Genomic DNA, 22,911 nt, shown 5'->3' on the forward strand with positions numbered 1-22,911 from the left:
TGAAAGGTGCTATAGGATGCTATTTATTTATTAGCTTTTCATTTTACTAACATTTACAGCTTTTTTTAAATTCACTTCATGCTCACCTAAAGAATCCTACTGGTATTAAGTTGGAAAAGTATTATTTATGATAAACAGCATCAGTTCACACCCCACAATGCTCTCTGCTAAAAATGACAATGTGGAGCGATTCCTCTTTTGTATTATAAAAAAGTGTGATGAAATGATGATGTCAACATATTATGCGGATTCTGGATAATGATGTCATCTCTTTACTGTTCACCAGCATTTCATCTGTTTAACAAGCTGCCGTCAGTTGTGCCTGAAAGCTGCTTATTGATATTTGTGGGGCTCATCATGGGAGGAATCATCTATGGCTTAAATGACAAGTCCCCACCAGTCATGGACAGTGATATCTTTTTCCTCTATTTACTGCCACCTATAGTCCTTGATGCAGGGTACTTCATGCCCAGCCGTCCCTTTTTTGAGAACATTGGGACTATTCTTCTGTATGCTGTAGTGGGAACTATATGGAATGTGTTTGGGATTGGCTTCTCACTGTATGGGATATGCCAAGTGAAATCCTTTCACCTGCAGGATATATCGTTGCTCCATAATCTCTGGTTTAGCAGTCTGATTGCTGCAGTGGATCCTGTAGCAGTGTTATCTGTGTTTGAAGAGATACATGTCAATGAAAAGCTTCACATTTTGGTTTTTGGAGAATCGCTCCTAAATGATGCTGTTACAGTGGTAAGTACTATCCCTTATGTTGGTATTTAGTGTACAGAGGAAGGATGGTCCTGTGGCTAGTGCTAGCCTGGAACTCAGGAAACTCACATTCAATTCCCTGTCCTGCCAAAGACTTCCTGTATGACCTTGGGCAAGTCCCTTGGTGTCTCTCTGTTCCTTAGTTCCCCTGCTGTATAATGGGGACAATAGCACTTCCCTACCTTACAGGGATGTTGTGGAGCTGCAAGCAGTGGTGATTACAGTAGTGTAAGTTTTTTTTTAGTGTAGAATTGCACACATATAACTGTGTAGTATCTACAGTCTTTTCTCAGTAACATTCCCCTAGAGCCCGTATGTGCACATGAAGACACTAAGATATGAAGAGAAAAAGTAAATTTGCGGAGAAGCCTAACAGGTTTTGTTTCAGAAACATCATCAATATTGGAATTAGATTGGCACAAGGGGCAGGGGGAGGGAGGGGAATCTTTCCAGTGAACAAACTATAATTAAAAAGTAAATCAAAAGTCTCTTGTTGCTACTATTATTGGCTACAAGAAAGCATGATTCTGGGGCTGAACTGCCTCAGCTCCCATTGAAATCAGCCGCTCTCAGGGATGAGTTATGCAGCAGTTCAGACTAAATTATCATAATGGTCCCTCTGGCCTTCAAACCTGTGAATCTATAAAGTGTTCTTTGAAGCCAGCTCAGCACCTTGCAGGATCAGGCCCTAAAATTGTTACTTATTTAAAATGTTTTTATTGACACTTGCTGCATTGTCATAATAGGAGCAGACATGTTTTGAGAGGACAATCTGTTAATATTGTACCTTCTTCGTCTTTCTACTATGAACTAAACCCCAATCCTCTTAATAGTTACTTTATTTAAAATAACAAGAGTGACTTTCCTTTGTGTCCCATCTTCTGAGGACCAAAATCTAAGCCTGTTCCCTGATTTAAAAAATGACTTATTTAATATAAAAATTAATATAAAAATTTCTCCACTCTAGCGCAGAATCCCATTCTGAACTCATTTAGGGCCTGAACCAAAGCCCACTGACTTCAATGGGGGACTTTCCATTGATGCCAGAAGGCTGTGGATCAAGGTCGTAGGGTCCACATAACAGTGAACATGTATACAGTGGTGAGCTTTTACACAAGAGCAGTCCCACTGACTTCAGTGTTCACCAGGGTGCGTAAAGACTGCACACTTTAGCCCTTGAATAGTGAGATCCCTGAGGCGGGAAACATCCTCACATTTGTACAATGCTGAGCAGACTATCAGCACTCAATACATTATAGTAATAAATAAAGCTTATCAGATGAAGTGTCTCTATTGTTATCTAATGTGCCCACTCCTTTGTTTCTTGTGAAGTTTGGGCATTGAGGAATACAGGATTGGATCTAATATGCTGACTCAGTAATGCCAATTTCTTCAGGTGGGTTCAAAATAAGATTCTGCAGCTGGAGTCAGGCACTGCCTATCACTTTATATTACGCAGTGTTTTTTATGCTGCATATGGTACTCTTTTACACTGAAGAATTCTAGACAGGAAAACACTAATTTAACGTCTATTTCTCAACAATTTAATTTCCCTGTAAATAAAAGGGAGAATAAAAAATCAGGACCTGTTACCCCCAGTACTTCTACATCAAATTTGGGTTATAGAAATAGTTTAGCATGAAATTGTCCATTTTAATAAACAGCCAGTACTTGCAGGAAGATATTTAGGTCCGACATCTCTGCAAAGCTCCCCACTTCAGGAATATTCAGGGTCTGTTGCAAAGCCCATTGATGTCGATGGAATAATTTGCCTTGACTTCAGCGGGCATTGGGTCCGGCCCTATCTGCATGCCAGAAAGTTGGTACACCAGATTCGCCACTCATGATAGTGCCCTCATTGCTTTCAGTGATTGGTATAAGACTGCTGGTATCACTGGCTGCATCAACATCCTGATGTACAACCAAAATTTGACTTGATGGAGTTACTGTTAATGTTTAGGATTTTAACTGCACTGGCATGTGAGTAAAAGGAAGATAGTGAGAAATAGTATGTATTTAAATGCTTTGATTATAGATATACAATATCAATGTGTCTGTATTTATAATCCTTCATGGAGCAGCAGCAAAGGTAGGAGTTCATCTCTCCCCCCGTTCATTCATATGAGCGAGGGGTGAGCTTCATAGTCTAATTGGAACCATTAAATTCAGACGTTTTATCCCACAGGCAAATTCTTATTGCTAGTTTCTTTCATATAACAAATCTCCAGTGGAGACTTAGAGGGAGAAAATCTCCATGAAGATCTTGCAGAGCACCCCTTCTGTATCATTCTATGGGGAGGGTGGGGTTTGTCGCCCATGTGGTAGGCCGTGGAGAAACCCTGTTATTCCCCAGGGATCCGCAGGGGGTCTAGGGCAGCCCGTGAGGAAACTGTATGCCTTTACACCTGACCAAGCTCCTAGTAGGGCCTCCCACATCCATTGAAGCCCCAAGAGCCAAGGCTTAGGCTGCTTTATCTTTTCTTGGAAATCCTTGCAGGGCCATAGGGTAGATGATGTACTTATGAGGCAAAACCCATTGGTAACAAGAACACAGTGTCTTTGTCACAACACTAGGGAAGCATTTCATCACATCGGCAGAAGTGTCACAAACATTTAATGGTGTGTCTGTTGCCTGCGGTCATCTCTAGCTAATGTTTGTTTCTCTCTCTTTTTCCTTTTATTTTTCTTCTAGGTGCTGTACAAGCTGTTTAGATCCTTTTGCGAAATGTCAACGATCAAAACTGTGGATGTGTTTGCAGGAATTGGGAAATTTTTTGTGGTTGGAATAGGAGGGGTCTTGGTAGGCCTTTTATTCGGGATGATTGCTGCCTTTACCACACGATTTACCAAGAATATCCGTGTAATTGAACCCCTCTTTGTCTTCCTGTACAGTTACTTATCCTATCTCACTGCAGAAATGTTTCACCTCTCTGGTATTGTGGCGTAAGTATATGCACGGGTTTTCTTATTCATGCAATTAATGCTTTTGGCTATATTCAGAAAAGAATCAGTCATGATTACATCAGCGTTGCTTAGTCTGAGATGTATGATAAACATCTATGTACTAAGTGAAACAAAACAATATAAAAGCCTTTGAAATAGTACTGGGACATAACCACATTGCATGCATTATACAATTCCACATAAATGGTGATATGCATTCTTCAAATGCGCTCACATTTTCTGAGGATTTAAGAGACAAAGAAATGGCCTTAGCAGTGTTTCACAGAACAGATGACATCTGACTTTAAATGATTTGAAATGCTAAAGGACTTAAGTTGAAACAATACATTTCATGATGTAGAGATCGGAGCCAGCTTGTGTATTTTAAAACTGGAAATCATAAATAGTCCTGATTATTAGAGCTGGACAAACTTCATATGGTTCATCAGTTCAGTCAGACATCCAAATGTTTGAATACTTATTCAAGCTTGGTTTAGTGTCTTTGGTCTGGAAAATTTGCATGGTCAGTATGTGTGAGACTTCCAGTGCTTTGTGGTTTTGGCTGGGCCAGAACAGGCTTTCTAGCTGTCTTTTGAGTTCCAATCAATACCAGGATGTGAAGAGGTGCACTAAGTAGTTGATTGGATTCTTTGAACATCAGAAAAATTTGGGTTTGATCTGGGTTTTGGGCAAGACTTGAATCCATTCTAATTTTATCTCCAGTGATTTGCCCATCCTTACTGATTAGCTTATTTAGGTCTATATCCTGCCTTTACTTTCTGATGGTATGATTGGGCAGGCAGGATTGCTCATGGTGACTGGGATGACTATGTGGTAGGTTGCACACTGCTTCTCCTTTAAAAAAAGGAGAAGATTGCACACCTTCCTCCAGCATACGTGGTATCTGGCCAAGACCTAGCTGCATCCCTGACCAGCAGCCCTTGGGGCTGTAGCACTTCAATGCACAGTAGCCAGTCCTGTAGCACTCCATTGAGTGTTCGGTATCTTGCCATATTGTTGCTAAGGTGATCAGCTCAGGTCCCACCACCATCTTCTCTCCCCAGCATGCCTCTGCTCAGCCCAGGGCAAGAACTGGCTCCTTGTGTTTTAGCTTAGTTTTTCTAGATCAACTCAATTCACAGGTATACTTTCACATACCGTGAGTGTCACAAAACAGCATCGCCAATAGTTAGCAGACAATGGTATCCGCGATCACCAGTTTCCCCCTACACTTAGATTATGAAGTGGCAATGTGCGTAATGACTCTTTGATTGTAGGTAGACAGATAGACAGGCGCACACCCAGTGACCTTGATGTTATCAGGCATGATCAGGGGCTGGATTTTTCTTTCAGTTAAACTGATGTAAATTCAGAATAATTCCACTAACCTCAGTGGAATTATACCTGATTTCAGTGGAGTAACAGAGCAAAATCTGGCTTGTAGCGTAGTGTGTATGAAGTAGGATGAGTGTGAAACTATGGGCTTGTCTAGATGGTGGGGTGATGCGTTTTACGGGGGTGTGATTTGTTAAATATATATGGAGATATACCTATCTCATAGAACTGGAAGGGACCCTGAAAGGTCATTGAGTCCAGCCCCCTGCCTTCACTAGCAGGACTAAGTACTGATTTTGCCCCAGATCCCTAAGTGGCTCCCTCAAGGATTGAACTCACAACCCTGGGTTTAGCAGGCCAATGCTCAAACCAAATGTAATGTCATACTGCACATTAAGTGGTTTGTGTAGACCAGTGGCTCTCAACCTTTCCAGACTACTGTACTCCCTTCAAGAGTCTGATTTGTCTTGTGTACCCCCAAGTTTCACCTCACTTAAAAACTTACAAAATCAGACATAAAAATACCAGTGTCACAGCACACTATTACTGAAAAATTGCTTACTTTCTAATTTATACCATATAGTTATAAAATAACTCAATTGGAATATAGATACCGTACTTACATTTCAGTGTATAGTATACAGAGCAGTATAAACAAATCATTGTCTATGAAATTTTAGTTTGTACTGACTTTGCTAGTGCTTTTTATGTAGCCTGTTGTAAAACTAGGCAAATACTGTATCTAGCTGAGTGGATGTACCTCCTTCACTGGTGCTTCTGCTGCTTCCCTTGACTGTCATCCTATGTTGCATTCCTGACTTTGGCCCTGATCCCTCAGTGAGCTCCATATGATCAGACCACTGTGCCAATGTGAAGCCCTGCAGCCACTGGGACTCCATGCAGTCTCAGGGGTCAACCCATGCAGGATGTTTGGAGATTCCCAACTCTTATGATTTCATCACAAGTCTCTTGGTATTCAGTGGTTTTTGTAAAGTTCCAGCACCTGGAGTCATAGGATTACTGACTGTCAGTAGAAAACCGAGGGATAAATAAATGCATGTTGTTCAACTTGCAGTTGATCAGCCCAATGCAGGGAGCGCTGAGGATGCCTTCTTTAGAAGTGGAGAAGGCATTTGACCATACAGAAATAAATTATCTTTTCCATAACTGAAAGTGCATGGGGAAGTGGCAGCACTGAAAGGTCACAAGGCTATTCAAGAGGAACATGGTATTTGTTGAACTATCTATATCTACATTTTGTTTCTGAAAATATTGGAGGTTGATAGCCAAGAAGATAAATGCAAAATATTGATGTCTGATCTACAGTTAAAATATGTGGCTCCTTTAATAAAGATTTTTAAAAATCAGAAACTATTTTTGTTTAAATGTTGCAAAATCATTTCTGTACATTCGTTTCAGCATCAGTCTAACAAAGAATTCAAGAGACTGACTCATCTCAGGAATGGAGACACCTTTCCTTTACAAAACTCCCCTACAAGTCTCCGGGGAAGCTAACTGGAGCTATCAAGGTTCTTTAAGTACAGCCTTATATAGTAATTGAGAGATACTAGTTTTTAATTTGAGGAAGTTGACTTTAGCCTTTAAGAACACGATTAACTGTGGGCTAAATCCTTCAAACTTGAATCAGACACCAAAACTCCCACTAACATCAATGAGAATTGTGCCTGAGGAAGAAATGATTTAGCCCTGCAAAACTGGATCTAGTATTTCTAATGGACAAAGAGATCTTACCTTAGAATCAAAGACAGAATAGATGGAAAAGACTGCATGAGGTCATCCAGTCCATCTCCCTGGCACTGGTTGCAATCTGCTAGCTCTGACCCTGACTCAGGAAACGGACTCATATAGTGCTGACAATTGCAAAAGTAAAGATATTTAGTATTTCCCTAATGACTGTAAAGTGCACCTAGACTCCAGTGATATTTGCCTTATAGACAACTCCAGTATTGATAATACTGATGATGAGAAGAAAATGAAAAATTAAACATCCAGTTAAATACAGCAGTATCTGGATGATCTATTTTAAACCAATGGTACTATGTTGTATATAAATAGGAATCTTTTTTACTTTGCAGACTTTTGTTTCCTAGAATGGCCAATACAAAGCAATATTTCACTATTGTTGAAAACAATAATAGTTCATGGGAAAACGTAAACTAAGGATCTGTTATAGTATCATGTGACTGAACAGTGAAAGAAATATGCTGCATAATCAGCATGAAAGGAGAAGGCATTCAGACTTAATGGTGTTTCCTTCTGTCACAATGTATTGTACCCATTATGGAACCTATTTTCTTTTCTTTTTAATAATGCATTGGTTCTGGATCAAAATGATTGCTTGGACAGCTAATTCCTTGTCATAAGAAATTGCGATTACAGATATCAGTATATTTTAAGATTTAAATATAAGTACAAAGATGCTTATGGCTCATTTGTGTTTTCTAAGCCTTTTAAAAATTTTTGTATTGTTCTCTTGTTTTTGATACCAGCTTAGTATCCTGAAAATATTTCCCCCATACTAACAGTATTTTTATTTTGTGCTTTGAAATGAACTGTTGTAGATTAACTTCATTGTTTTGCTCTGTAAATATCTGCACAGCTGGGTCAATAAGAGTTTGTTAATTACCTGCTGCTGAGCCGCAGAGGGGGAATGATCACAAGAAGATGAGCCTCATTTTGCTCTTGCTAACAGCAGTACAAACCAGGAATAACTATGTTGAAATTAATGGTGTTTTACTAGTAGAAGAGGACAGAGGAGGCTGGTGAGAGGAGAATCAGGCTCATTGGTTTTCCATGGGTTGCAGAAAAATAGTCAGGTGAGATCTCATCTCATGGAAACCTTGGCCATTGCTGCTGTTGTCATCCTTCTGTTCAGTTGTTGAAACACACTATTTGCTGCCCTTACAGATAGTGCTCCCTACCCATGTTATTAATGCTCAGTACAGATCTGCACATCCAGGCTTCCCAGTGGCCACATATTTCTCCTACTTAGAAAAATTGACAGTTTCCAACAGAAAATGATCACATTTATTCCTGAGGCCCACTCTAATCCCACTGTGCACTAGGATGTACTTTGCCCAACGTTTTGGCAGTGAACACAGAAAGGACGGATGAGCTCCTCTCTGCCTCATTTCACTGCAGGGAGTTGCAGTTTAGAAGTGGAGGCAAAAAAGGAGTGGGTTTCTTTTGTCGATTTCCTGGGACTCGCGTATGAAATAAGAAAGGATGAAAATTACAGGTAAAATAAGACTTAAAAATGATGAGATTAAAATCAAAGAGAGGGAGGGAGGGAGGAGAAAGTTGGACAGAAATGTTCTCATTTTCTCTCTTTTTCATGCCCATAGCTGCACTGTATATTCACTGGGAGCTGGCACACAGTTGTGACTTTGCCAATAAGGCCCAAACACCCAGTCAGAATGTGTTTTTTGCAATCAGTGTCCAATGCTAACCTCCTCGGCAGTGTATACCTCTTTCCATGCATAAGTTTGTCATTCTGTGGCCCCTGTATTATATGCCACATGACCACCATCTGAGAGCATGAACTATGAATAGAATGGACCAGCAGTAGCCAATGGCTGTTTGGAAAACTATGGAGTGGCAGTCACCAGTAAAGTAAAATTTAAAGTCAATAGGCTAGATCCTATGTACATCACACCAATTTATCTCAGTGTAATGCTAGCAGCTTCAGGGGAGTTACTCCTGATGTACCCGGATGTAGATTAGAAGAAAACCAGGCCCTTTGCTTCAGAGAGTTGTTGTCAAAATAGCAATGGTGACCAGAATTCAGAAACTGATATTTGTCTTGCCTTCAGGAGTTCAACCGGTCCTTTAGTACAATGTGTTTCAGTCAAAGTAACATACCCCTCTCCCCCCAGTTCTTTGACTCTTTGATTTCAATTGCTTTGACCTTCTGAGATTGCTAGGCTGAAATTATGCTGATTTGAAAAGATGATGAATTAGGCTAACCACATGTATCCTGTAGTTTAAATAACCAATTATCCATGAACAATTAAAGAGTAAAAGTTTTAATTGGGGCTTCACACTTCTAAAATGACCTTGTATGTACAATATATGAAGAGGTAAAGTGTTACTGCTGTAGTGACACTCTCTAATTTTCTCAGAAGCACAGTGATCCCATTGAAGGCCTGCTCTGTGTTCATCACACAGCCTAGTGAATGTTCAGTAAGATTTCTTTGATATTAGTTGAGCTCTCTGTAGTCCTTCAGCTGATTTAAGGGGCCAGCTCCTCAGCTGTGGCCAAAGAACATAGCAGCTCAGGATGCGGATGAGAATGTAAAATGTGCTTCCCCCATCCTGGGCCAGTCCCTGGTGTTAGTTAGAGTAGCTTGCAGGCTACTCGTATGCTATGCTGGCTGCCCCTGGCCCCAAGAGTCTGATACAGCAGCCACAGATCAGCCGGATTTGAAGAAGCCCTCTTCACACCCCTCATACCAGCAGCACAGGAGCTGCTACCTCAGGTGTCTGTATTCTGAAGGTCCCGCCATACTGGGATGATCTTCCTGTGGCTGATTATGATGGTTTTAGGGCCAGAATTCACCAGATAGGCTTCCCAAAGCATCAGAGAGCAGTGCAGAATCTGGGCAAACATATTTGTGCGTGACATTCTCCTCCTCATCACAGGCTACTTCTCAGCGCAACCCCCAATGTGTGGAAGCTGTGAAAGGGCAATAAATGCTCAGCTCATCAGCATTATTCTATGTGCCATACTGATCTGTGAGTTAGAGCTGGTTTCTGTGGGCACATGGGGTAGCACGGGAGTGGAGTTATAAAAAGACACGATATACAGAAAAACACTGGAAAAGCTCTCAAGATTTTTTTTAAAGGAGTTCACTATTACGCTTTTGAGAGATCAAAATTTTATGGGCCAGATTCTGGCCTCATAGTGGTGTAAACTCCATCGAATGAGCTGAATTACTTCAGATTTACACTGGTGTAACTTATGTTGGAATTTGCTCCTATTCCTTTTCTGTAATTCTTGTCTCTTCAGTATTGTCTCATCATTTCCTTATGCTCCCTACTGCCAGTTTGCTGCATCCACCCATTGTCTCTGGTCTTGCACTTGGACTGCAAGCTCTTCAGGGCATGGACTGTCTCTTTGTTATGTGCTTCTACAGAGCCTAGAACAGTGGGGCATGATCCATAACTGGGACCCTGGGGCACCATGGTAATACAAATAACAATGTGTACTGCAGGGAGCAATTTGTATTGTGTATAGGGAACAGTCCTGCTATGGCTGGGAGATGAACTTGGTTATTATCTAACAGGCCTTTTGCATTTCTAATATTTATGAGTCTTTGATTCCAAAAATTGAGATTAAGTCTTGATTAGAATCTGTCACTGTTGCACTGCTGATGGCAAACAGATGACAGGAAGTGGATATATGCAATATATTAATAATGATATGTAAAGCTACATTAAAAGAATGTTACAAAGTTGCAAAGTAAAACACTCAAAAGCTAGGAAATGCTAGAAATAAGGTGGCCCATGGAGGAGGTGCTAGATCTTCTCAATGAAATGTTTATACGAATATTTTAACATAAGCAAGCCAATATATTTTTTCCCGTAACCTCATTCTGAGAAACAGCTGAACCTTTTTTGCTGAAATTTTTCCAGAAAACATCAGCCTGAGGCAAACACCCAGGATTGAAAATTTCAGCCCAAATGGTTAAAGTTTGGCAAACTTATAAGGAACTGAAAACAGGGTCTTATAATGGAAAGCGTTGGGCAACATTAACTATAGGTGTCGCTACCTCCCTACAATCAATGTAATAACTTAGCATTTATTTATTAAGGGCCAGATCCAAATACCCTTACTCACACAGAGTAGGCTCTTTCTGCACAAGTAGTCTCACTGATTTCTAATAGAATTACTTGGGGAGTAAGGTACTACTTAGTGAGTCTTAGCGTACCAGAATCTGACCCAAAACTTACATTGTCTTCGAAAGGCTATGATGTAATTTTTGCCTATCTAGCATGTTCCTTCAACCAACCTATGTACCATATGTAATTGATTTATTTTCTTTCCTCAGTATTATAGCTTGTGCCATGGGCATGAAACGTTATGTGGAGGCGAATATCTCTCTAAAGTCTCACACTACAATCAAATACTTTATGAAGATGTGGAGCAGTGTTAGTGATACCCTTATCTTCATCTTTCTTGGGGTCTCTACCATTGGAGACAACCATGAGTGGAGTTGGTCTTATATTTGCTTTACCGTCATTTTCTGTCTTATTTGGAGAGCACTAGGTATGGTGAAAAAACTGATTTTTCTTTGTGGCAATGACATGTACAATCTCAGAGTTTATTATGTATCTCATTTAAGCGTAGGAGTGGAGTGACTCTTTGAAAAGTACTGGTTGCCTAACATTCAGAACATAACCTTTAATTCTAACTGCTGGTTCATTTAGTACTTCCATTTGTATTTCTACCATGTTTCCAGTTCACTTTATCACATCCTTCAATGGAAAATGTGATTGACTCCCTTTGTTCCTGTATTGGATAAGATAAACTGGTTCTTCAGCTAATAGGGGGATCTTGTTTTTGGAGCTGATCATCTTAAGCATGAATCTTATTGTCTCTTCTTAACGTGGTGGCAGGTATCTGGGCACAGATTGATTCAGATGAGTGCCTCAGGATTGGCTTGGACTCCTGAGTACTCAACTCCTCTAGAGTGTATTCAAGGGCAAATGCTGTCTTAACTGGAAGAAATAAGTCCTGTATTGGCTTGGTTGCATGTGAATCATTTCCCTTAGCTGGGAAGGTGATGGACTGGATGTTATGTATAACCAGTTCTCTCTGCTAGCTGAGCTAATGAGCTGTATTATTAGCTGGAGAAGCAGAGGCCTGTGTTTTGTAGTGAAATGTGAATCCCCATGCGCATCTGTGCAGCTGGGTGATCAATCCAGAGTCCTTATACACAATGTGTAGTCATCTCTTACAGTAGATGTGGGATGGAAGTATTTTAAAATGACAACAGTAACTGTACTTAAACCCAGGACAGATTCCGCCTGGCCATTATGTGGGTACAGTGGGCAGACAGCATGTGAGAAGCTCATCACTTGCTTGTTTGGTAACAAGAATTTCAGTTCCTGCACTCACAGTAGCACAGGGACTGCACCCTCCTACTGCCCTGGGACTTGCTCTGTGCCCCAAAGAGGGTAGGGAGGATGGAGATCCATGACTCCATTCATCTGTGCACTGTCCAGCAGAGCTGGCTACCTATGCAGGAGAAGCAAACTGTATCCCATAAAGGGACATCACAGCTGGCACACAGGATCTCTCTGTCCTGGAACTCCTGGGCCATTCTGCTTCCCTGTGGAAGAATGTCTTCCACTGAGCTGGTATAGAAGAGCACTGGGGCCTTGAAATGGAGGCGGCCAGCAAAAATGTGAGAAGCCCGGGGTTTGGTAAAGTTTTGAGTTAGCATGTCTAAGAACATAAGCAAACGAGGGGCGCTGCAGTTACATCAAGATATTTTTTGTAGAGGATAATCCACACTCTCTGCAGCACGGGAGGGCAATGATATGAACCAAGACGTCAGCAGCTGTAAATTCTCCTGTAGGAACAGCTGGAAAATGTTAATGGGCAAATGGTATCCTGGAAACAGAGCAAAACTGGAGATTAATCTAGGCTTCAGAGCTGGGCACTGCGATGTTCAGAATAAGATTCAGTGAATAACAAATAGTGGATAAACGCTTCCCTTGATGATGATGTAGAGGCCCCATGATTACTTTTTCTCTCATCTTATATTTTTAAAGCAGAGGGCTAGACCTCTCCTTTACTCAGCAACCCTGGGATACTCCCAACATTACTTTTTAGGGATTCTTCCTTGCCATAAAGACACACAACACATGCTCCTAGCCCAGAGTTTGGAGACAATATATAAACAAATAATATGCAAATAGAGAAACTTAATATATAGCCTAGTATTGTGTCCTATTGTTCTATGTCTTTGTTCTTGTTTACCTACCTGGGCACAATGTATAGGAATATAGGAGGGATTTTCCCTCTCACTATGGCCACTCTTTGCTCCGTAAAAGCCCCTTGGCCAGCAATAGGAGAATCCCGCCCCGTGCAGTTATGGGAAACACAGGGTCCCTTGCCAGTCCCAGTATGTTGGGGTGCACCATGCTCCAGCAATTCTGAGCAGCTCTGGCTGTCTGTAACTTAGAGCAGCTCCTTCAGACACCTAAATAATGGTAGGTACTCACCAGCCCAGAATTCTAATGATGTAAATGTGGCTTAAAGCCTTAAAGTGAGGAAGTTTACACTGCTGCTGCCCAGTCATTTCCTAAGCTGTAGCTAATAAGAGGACTTCCATTTGTGGGTTTGTCAGTCAGGCACCTTTCACAACCACTTCAATTCATACAGACAGTTTGTTAGAGAAACAACACACCTTTTTTCATATAGAGGCACAACAGCCAGAACTCAGGCACGCTAGGGAAAGGTTTGCCATTTAAATGGGCAAGTTAAACAAGACCCAGGGCTAACTTGCTCTCCCCGTCACTAGCTTATAAACCCCCACCTGAGAATACAGAGTCACTCATGGGTGGGGAGACCAAGACCAAGTTCTAAATGGGAGGGTAGGGATAGGCCCCAAATCCTTTCCCAACACACTTGGAGTTGAAAATTATCTTCTTAAATCCTGAAAAAGGGCTGTGCCCTAGATATCTGCTGACTTTTACAGTAACCAGACAAAAACCAGACCACATGTAAGCAGGTGCAACCCCCAAAGACATTTTCCAGTGTTTGTAAATGGTCAGGAAAATGGGTGAAAGTAGTAAAGAAGTGTAACTTGCACTGATTTGACATTCAGGGAGCATGCTTCTCCACTGCCCTGCACCACATGGAGCCACTGACATCTGTGCAAAGTCGAGGAGGGGTGTTTGACAACCACTTTGCACAGGTGGAAAGGACCCCACAATGGAGTGGAGAATCAGGCCTCTTGATACTGGGTTTTAATCCTGGAGCCCGTAGCTACGTGCAGTCTCTTTTCTCTTCTAGGGATGCCTTTTATAACTTAATCTTAAATTAATGTCCAAAGTTGTCACAAGCATAGTACATTTTTGAGAAGAAAGGTGGCACCTAGAATTTGTGAAAGGTGCTTCATGGGGTGTCTGTTTACAAACCACTAAAGCAACCAGAAATACCTTTGTGGTTAAAACTTGACCTGAAGTTTAATAGGCTCATTAAACAAATTACTTAAATTGGATTCTCAGTGATTAACAACAAGACATGGCAGGATGTGCTTTATTGGCTATTAACACATGACTAGATTTGCTGTTAATAACTGAGTGCCATAAATGTACCTGGAAGCACATTTATTGGTCAATTATGCACACCCTTGAGTGTTTTACTATGAGAAAATGGTTTCCTTTGTTTAAAATGTTCGTTTTCAATGAAATGAAAAAAGCATTCTGAATGATTTGGACTCCCCTTGTTTGAAAATAGCTCATGGCAGGAGGGTAACAAACAATGTCAGTAACAATCATTAAAGCACCTAACAAACTGCCCTGGTGTTCCAAGAATAGGCAGTAAACCTCAAATTCTCTATTTACTTATCACATTACCGGAAAGGGTTTAATATTGTAAACAGAAAGAGCAAAGAAGAGATGACATCAAAATCAGCCCTGGAATAATTAGGTGCAATTCCCATTGACTTCAAAGGGTGCTAGGCCCACATTCATCCAGGGCTGAATTTCATTCAACATTTTGGTCTCTGGCTCACCTATTTACAATATTTAGGGTATGTCTGCACTTGGAGCTCAAGGAGACATACTCACACTAGCTCTCATTAAGCTAGCATGCTAAAAATAGTAGTGTAGTCATGGTAACTCGGGCAGGGGCTCGGGCTAGCACCCCCGAGTGCATACCCATGGGGGCCTGGTGGGTTTGTACTCAGGATGGTGAGCCCCTCCTGCTACTTACCACTACTCATGCGTCTTTTATTTTCTGTAAGAACCTTTGTTGCTGTTTTTTCTTGCAACCTGAGGACCCTAAACCTGAGAATAAAGCTCTTGTGAAAAGGTCTTTGTGGCGAGAAGTTTTTGATGTTATTGGAGCAGCTGGGCCCTTTCCACCAGGTTCCAGGACCTCATCCCACTAGTGGAGCCACTCTGATTCTCTCGCTTATGCTGCACTAAATCAGGAATAACTCTATTGAAGCCAGCTGAGTGGAGTCACACTGGCATAAGTTGGAGGAGGTCTGAAAAGTGCAGAAAAATGAAGCAATTGAGTGGGTGACAGCAGGCCCCAGGACACCAATATTTTGCCATTCTTTAAACAAGTTAGAATTTTCTGCTATCTGTTTGTTATGGTGCTTCTCCAAAAGGAGAAATATTTTGGCCCAAATAGTTAATCATATGCTACATCTTCAACCGAACAGATCCTGAGTTAATTTAAGAGACATAAATGATAATTGACTATATGGATGGAAAATGTATTTATTACTAACCACTCCTACTTAAAGATGGCACTTGAAATTAATTTGAGTGTGAATTACTGGCTGTGTTTGGCTCTGGTCTAGTTGTGAAATACGTTTCTACGTAGCATTTTTTCAAACTAAAAGTGTTATTGTCAGTTAGATAGAACGTTGAAAATGAAAACTGGAGTTCTTGTCATCATGTGCTCCTCTTGGCCTTAATTCCCGGGCGCTCCTGGAGCTGGGAATACATCATTGCCACAGTTCCCGTTAATCATGTTCGCTATTACTGAATATTCCAAGATTTCTTGCCTTCTCCAAATTGTTCCTCTGTATGATAGAAATTGGTTATTCCTAGTTATTAGAAGTGTGTGGGGAGGTGTTTGTATAGTGTTGTTTTTAAAGTTTATTTCCCAACAAATGAGGTGGATAATGTCTTTAAAACATTTTTTAAAAAAAGCTGTAGTGATGTGAGGGGGCAAGGGAGAGAATTCATGACCCTCTTATGTCATCAATTCTCAAACTAGCCATTAATCTTAAAGATTAATCTTCAAGAAATGAAATGTCCAGGGTCTCCGTTATTATTGCTTAATTATAGTCACTGTTTCAGAGTTTAAGGGTCTGATTCTAATCTCATCTGTACAGGTTCCATTGGTGTAAATGGAGTAAGGCCTGATTTACACAGGTGTTAATGAGGTCAGAATCAGGCCCTAGAAGTTTAGAGCCACGTACGTGTTTCTTTCTCAGTTTCTGTAACAGAGATATTGTCAGATTAATAGACCCACAGTGTGACCTACTGCAACTTTTTGCTTCTGTTTAATTGCAAATGATTATCAATTGCATCAATTGCTGTGGCACCTTTCATAAACTTAAAGTTCACACAGTATTAATCTCTATGAATTAGAGACTGCCAAATACACAAGCTTAATGCAATTACAAAACATAAAATATTTTGTGTGCCCTGGCTGTTGCTTAAAACCAAATGCAGTTCAAAAGGTAACCTGTAACTAAATTATTAAAATAAACCAAATTGCCAGTTTGCCCTTGAGAGAGTATTTATCACCCAGAAAATCCAATAATTAATTACCAATTAGAATGAATCAACTACTGTTTAAGTCAATTCCCAGGGTCAGTTCCCATATTATTATACTAATGAATATGAATTCTTGGACCTGTGCATTACTGTTAATATGAAACAAAGAGTGACTTTTAAAATATTTTTTTAAACTGCCATCAAAACAAATACATTAATACACTGTATTGTATTATAATAGCTTTATTTATTAAATACTCCGTTAATACTTAGCACTTATTCACTAACCTAATTTGTATATTTTAGGAACATCTCAGTGATGGCTATGTACATAAACTAAAACTCTGGGTCAAACCTCATTCTTGTTCTAAAAGGAACCCCAGTTTCAAGAATAGATCCTGACGACACACAAGGTTGATAGTATCCAACATGGGATATTACCAAAAGATCAGTCTAACGTCTTATAGGTCTTACAAGACCTACCAAACTGTGGCCATTCAACACTATTTCCTGTCTCCTCCAAGTCAGACATAACTGGGTCTGGATTCTTAGCTATTCTGGGTCTAGTACCAGACAGATAGAAACCCAGTGGATCTGGCCAGTGGAGGAGTGTAGTATATTACCAAAGTCTTCCCTGCCCTATTCCTACTGATGTGTAATTTGTTCACAGTGTAATAGCCACTTATTTTAATGCTGTGTAAGTTCTCTTCTTACTTGCTAATTTCCCATCTTCTTTCCTACTTTAATAGGGGTTCTTGTATTGACTTTCTTCGTGAACAGATTACATGTGAACACTGTTACCAGCAAGGATCAGTTTATTATAGCATATGGGGGTCTTAGAGGCGCCATCTGTTTCTCCCTGGTTTTCTTGCTCCCTGACTTCCCTAGAAAGAAGCTCTTCATTGCAGCCACAACTGTACTTATTCTCTTCACTGTGTTTGTACAGGTAAGGATACTATCCATATGGTAGAACGCCTACGTCAGTCCAATTATTACATAGTGCATGACAGTGTTTTTGTTTCAGATACATGGCTGATGCTGACACTCTTTAGATTTAGTGTGGACTCTAATTGGACAAAAGAATTGAACATAAAGCTATCAGACCTTTCCTTGTATCAGGCGTGCAGAGGTTAGAATTCTTATTGAACGAAGCAGGAGTTGGGAGAATGTGTCTTATATTTGTGTGGTTGACAACAGTCACTGAGTAACACTGTTAGGCCTTGTCTACGTGAGTCTTTTCCATGTTGACAAACCCCATCTTTGCACTGGTGTAGCTCTACCAGGGATAATAATGGTGAAAAGGTTAGTAGGAAAAAGCTAATGTAGATATCCCTTTAAAGCAAGGCCCTTAGGTATTTTACCAGGAGCAGAATGAGCACCAAAGTAAAATACACTCTAGGATTTGATACCCGATTAAGGAGAAAAACAGGTGTTATGTTGGGTATTGTCACAGCGCTGCCATCTCAGAGCACCCTCTCCTGGCATGGGATGACCCTTCAGGACCTTTTACCTCAGTTTCCCCTTCTCAGGGCTCCTCAAGAATACTTCTCCAACACACTCTGGAATATGAGATGGGTTAATTTATTAATATCAAATCACAAAATAAACATCAATGCCATAACTCAAAAGGTTCTGGCTTCATTGTCTTTGGTGACCTGAGGCTCTTTGTCAGTCTCAGTTGTGCTTTAGGCTGGAGGGCTCTCATGCTTGCCCCCCGGAGCAAGGTTTTAAAAAGTAACTAGTGATTTTGAACATCTCAGTTTTTGGCATGAGACAACTTAAAGGGGCCTGATTTTGAGTGTGTGGTACCGATTTTGAGAGGCTCAGTATCTTCTGAAAATCAGGTCTCTTTATGATGCACACAACAACTGGGGCAATCAGAATCAGTAGTCACTGGAAAATCTTGGCGTTAGTATATATGTCAGAGATAGCTTCACATACATACAAAAGGCAGGTGTTAGCACTTTATGATGTTTCATTGAAAGAAGGCCCTGCCCTTGTGATAGCTTTAAATTGCCATATTGTCTAGAGTTGAAAAAAGGATCGGGGTGTGTGACTAGTTACATAAGTAACATAAATCATAAACAATCAAAATAATGGTTCATTACAGTCCACTTCACGGAAAGAGTGGATTTTTAAGGAGTTTATTATTCCTCAAGAATAATATGACAAATAAGATGATACCACTCATGTTAGCCAAATGCTCTTGTCTTACAGCCCAAGGTGGCTCAAATATATTAGCTTGCTAGTAAGATAAAAAGATAGAAACTTCACCAACCAAACTGAGTTTGGAAGCATTCTAACTTTATCTAGATGTTTTGTAATGATAAGAAATGGAATTATGAAAAAGAATTCAGTGAGCTAACTGCACAATCTCTGCTATCTCACAAATGATGTAATTTTTCATAGATGCTTCTGATTAAGGTTCAAAATTTGTTTCCATGTGTATTTAAAGTGAGGTAAATTAGAGAATCTGCCACTAGTTGCCATGCACTGAAGTTAGTCCTGCTCCTGTTCCTGCAAATCTGCGGATATCTGCTTTATATCTGTGAATATCCTGCATTCGTGGACCATGTTTGTGGATCACGGAGGGGTGCAGATCCAAATTTTATATTTAGAGCTCTGCAAATCTGTGGATATCCCCTTTATGATGTGGATGTGGATATCCGCAGACCATGTTTGCGGATTGCGGATTGGATGTGGATACAATTTTTGTATCCAGGCAGTGCTCTACCTATTTAAATCAATGGAGGTTTCGTTATAGACTGCAAGAGAATGGGGATCAGGTCCCTTGAATTTTAAGAGTAATTAAATGGCCCTTCTGTTAAACAGGGGTGCTGGAACAATTTGTATAGTGGGAGTGCTGAGAGCCATTGAACCAAACTGTAAAGCCTGTATATAATGAAAACCACTTCAAGACAGGGGGTGTGGCAGCACTCCCCACATCCCAAGTTCCAGCACCTATTCTGTTAAATGATCTAATTTTACATTGGGATTCTAATGGCAATCTTTTTTAAAACGTTAGTTTCAAAATACTTCTATCTATATGCAAAAACAACCATGAGTCCTTGTGGCACCTTAGAGACTAACAAATTTATTAGTCTCCTCGTTGTTTTTGCTGATACAGACTAACACGGCTACCACTCTGAATTCTATCTATATGAAATTTCTTGCTTATATGTTTCTGTTTCACTATATGTTGTTCTCTCTTGCTTACAATGTCCCACTTTTAGTTTAAAATGATTCCTAATTCCCCTTTCTTATATGTAAATGAAGGTCAAAGATTTCCCATCATTTTAGTCTATGCTAATACTGAAGGTTATTAAGATCTACTTTGATTGTGGGATCCGTTTATAACTTGTGTGCTTCCCTTTAAGGAAAAATGCACATCGAGAACATCTCTTGGCATTCAAGTGCCATCTAGTGGTTAAAATATTCCTAGACACTTTTAGTTTGCTAAAGATTTTGGCCCCGATTCTCTGCTGCCCTGCACCCTGTGTTATCATCAAAGCTGCAGCAGCAGTGACTCCATGATTGCAGCAAGGTTCCTGATTAAAGCCCAGATTTCATACCTCCCTAAAATCCACTTGCACAGTTAGTTCATCTTGAAAACTGGTATGTCAGGTCAGGGCCCGAGGTGAGTTTGTGGTGGAAATTTGGGATTATCTGGTCAAGGAACTCCCAAAACTGTCCTATTTTTAGAAGTCCAGGGTTAGGTTCAGGACCTTTATTTCTGGGTAACTGCTTGTGGGAAGCACATGATGCTGATACTCTTGCTTCCTGGAATGAACATAGCCTTATCTTCCCACCTTCCCCCATTCTATTGGCAGAGTTGGATGAGCAAAGCAGCACAGTAGATCCCAGGGCAGTTCTGCTGCATGAATCTATATGGGGGCAAGATTCAGAAGGTCAGTGAAAGGGGTGGCACCATTTAGTACAGCTCCATGGGGGCTTCTTGCACCTGTGTGCACAAGCTCCATACAGATTCACCAATCCAATGCCTGCCCTCCTCCCCCCACCCACTTCCCACCCTGTAGAAGGTTTGAAGCAGCTGTTGAGGCTTCTGAAGCCACATTTAGAGGTGCAGAGTGGCTTCACTGCTGATCCACACCCGGTGGGAGAGAATTTCTTCCACATGGACCCCGCTGAACTCTCCAGCACACTCATGCTCAGGCTGCATACGAGGTGAAGATTCACACTGGTATGTTTTACAATTGACCCCACACAGCAAAGCTTCCGTGCCTCCTCATATTTGATACCATCATTTGGGCAAAACCAGTAATGATCTTGATATGCCAATGTGACTGGGCCTGGAGCTGAGTCAGACAGGCAGCTGGATCTCTATTGTGGAGCATAATTTCCAATCCTATCCGGCAGACTGAATGGAGTGAGCGGAGGCCAGGGGGTGGGAAAAGGGGAGTTGGGTTCAGGTTGACAGGTTTTAAGATGCAAATGTGGGTCAGAAATTGAAAAGATCCGGTCACTTGGCAGGACCGCTCCTGCAGAGAGACTCGGAGTCCCTGACAAAGGTTGCTCTAAGGCAGCAGTTCCATTCCACAGAAGCTTCGTAAAATAATTCTCAGGATGGTGGAAGGGCTTTTGTGTAACCTCAGAGCTCAAATGGTGATGTCATCTCCATGCGAAAGGGTGGGACTCCCCTGTGGGTATGTGTCAATAGAATGACCTTTGACCTTGAGTCATTCAGCAGACACTTAGTATTCATGAAGACTAGCTTGATTCAAATTCTGGGTACCTGTGGCATCATGTAGCAGAGACAGCCAAAAGAATCAGAAACATTTAAACTTGCTTAAAGAAACAACAACCTTGACATGCCCCAACGTAGAAAAAAATATAAAAATGATAGATCAGATATTAAAGACAACCTTTTAAAAACCACAGAGTGTAAATTGATCCCACACCCTATGAAGTGAAGGGGAGTGTTTCCAGTTACATCCGTGGATGAAGAGCTGGGCCTGGAGATTACTTCAGTGTCCCAGCATTCTTCATAATGCATTTCACCTTGGATGGAAGGGGGAAGAAATAAATGATTTGTTAAAAAATAACATTCATGGCGCTGTTGTTTTTAAAGCTTTTTCTTTATTGATGTACATCAGCAGCTTGTATTAACAATGGTGCAAATCCTGACCTCAGGGAGCGCTTTTGTGTGAGTAAAGACTGAGTAAAAACTGCAGGGCATAGTGTAGTTGGCCTTGATGCTGGTGCAGAGGGGTAAAGGGATGTGTAAGGAATCTTGAGGGAGCTTCTTTCTCTTGGAAAGCCCCAGCTGATTATCTGGCAATGCCTTTACTAGACCTAAAACATGATATGTAAGCAGTTAGGTGTGGCCATGCAATATATAACCCAGTCACAATGTCTATTTTGGTCTATCTGAACCTGTGGCAAGAGTATCTTCATCATTCCTGAATTTACACAGCAGGAGTGATCAATAGTTTTGTGAAAATTTTTTGGCAATTGACAGATGCTCAGTGCTCCCAGACTGGCCTGATGGATGCCACTTGCACCATAAAGTCCTCAAAAGAGCCTTTGGTTTGTCTTGAATGCCACAAAGGAGCGTCATTGTTTTTTCTCTCAATGTCCTTTAAAAACTAAATGCCATGTTCTCCATTTATAGTTCACTCTCTCTGCCTATTCAGATGGTGACCTCCCTGGTGAAATTGCTAAGAAGGAACTGTTAAATTGTGAAGGTTTTTGTTTTGGGTTTTTTGTGTGATGTGGACACTTATCCACTAGCAACTGGATTGACACCAGTAATACATTTCACACAGGTTATATACAGCCATCAATCAGTACTAAGGCCACGATCCAGCAAGTTTATCCACGTGGCTGCAGGAGTCTACCCCCGCCCCATCTCCCCACCAGAACTCTGTTGAAGTCAATGGGGCTCTGCACAAGCACAGGGGCCTGTTCATATAAAACAACACTCAGGATCAGAGCCATAGAAATCTCTTTCTGTGTATGTGAGAAGTTGGGAGTCATGGTCACAGAACTCAGTACTGTCAGTTTAAAATGAAAACAAACCCAGCTGATTATCCAGCAAAAGACAAGAGGCCAAATTACATAGGCGCTGCTTAATTAGCAATATGTGTTATTTCTAAATTTGTAAGATTTATATTATTTACACTGAATGTTGATGAATTCTGTATTGACATTAGTGATTAAAATGACACATTAATTGTTCTTGCAATTAAAGCTGTCCTCCATGCCAACTCTTGTGACATTCAAGAGAGTCATGAGCATCAGCTACTGTATCATTTCTGCTGCAGGCATAGCATAGGAAAGTAATTTCTTAAAGTGGCAAACTTAAGAGATATAATGGATTGTAATCACAGCAGGACTTCAGAATTTCTC

At 40.8% G+C, this 22,911-nt stretch overlaps 1 protein-coding gene across 1 annotated transcript in view; it reads left to right on the forward strand.

Annotated features, from left to right (window-relative positions):
- Positions 1 to 222: 222 nt before the first annotated feature.
- The window catches only part of LOC112115800 (sodium/hydrogen exchanger 2-like), a gene marked incomplete at its 5' end in the record, with an annotated part of 47,315 nt that continues 24,626 nt past the window's right edge, over positions 223 to 22,911 (forward strand). Inside the window, 4 exons of the mRNA XM_026653088.1 lie at positions 223 to 750; positions 3,461 to 3,711; positions 11,118 to 11,335; positions 17,292 to 17,488. Coding sequence (XP_026508873.1) covers positions 223 to 750; positions 3,461 to 3,711; positions 11,118 to 11,335; positions 17,292 to 17,488 — 1,194 coding nt within the window. The remainder of the gene's footprint in view (positions 751 to 3,460; positions 3,712 to 11,117; positions 11,336 to 17,291; positions 17,489 to 22,911) is intronic.

This window comes from Terrapene carolina, unplaced genomic scaffold, assembly GCF_002925995.2.
Source record: "Terrapene carolina triunguis isolate 2854851 unplaced genomic scaffold, T_m_triunguis-2.0 Scaffold131, whole genome shotgun sequence".
Taxonomy (NCBI): domain Eukaryota; kingdom Metazoa; phylum Chordata; order Testudines; family Emydidae; genus Terrapene; species Terrapene triunguis.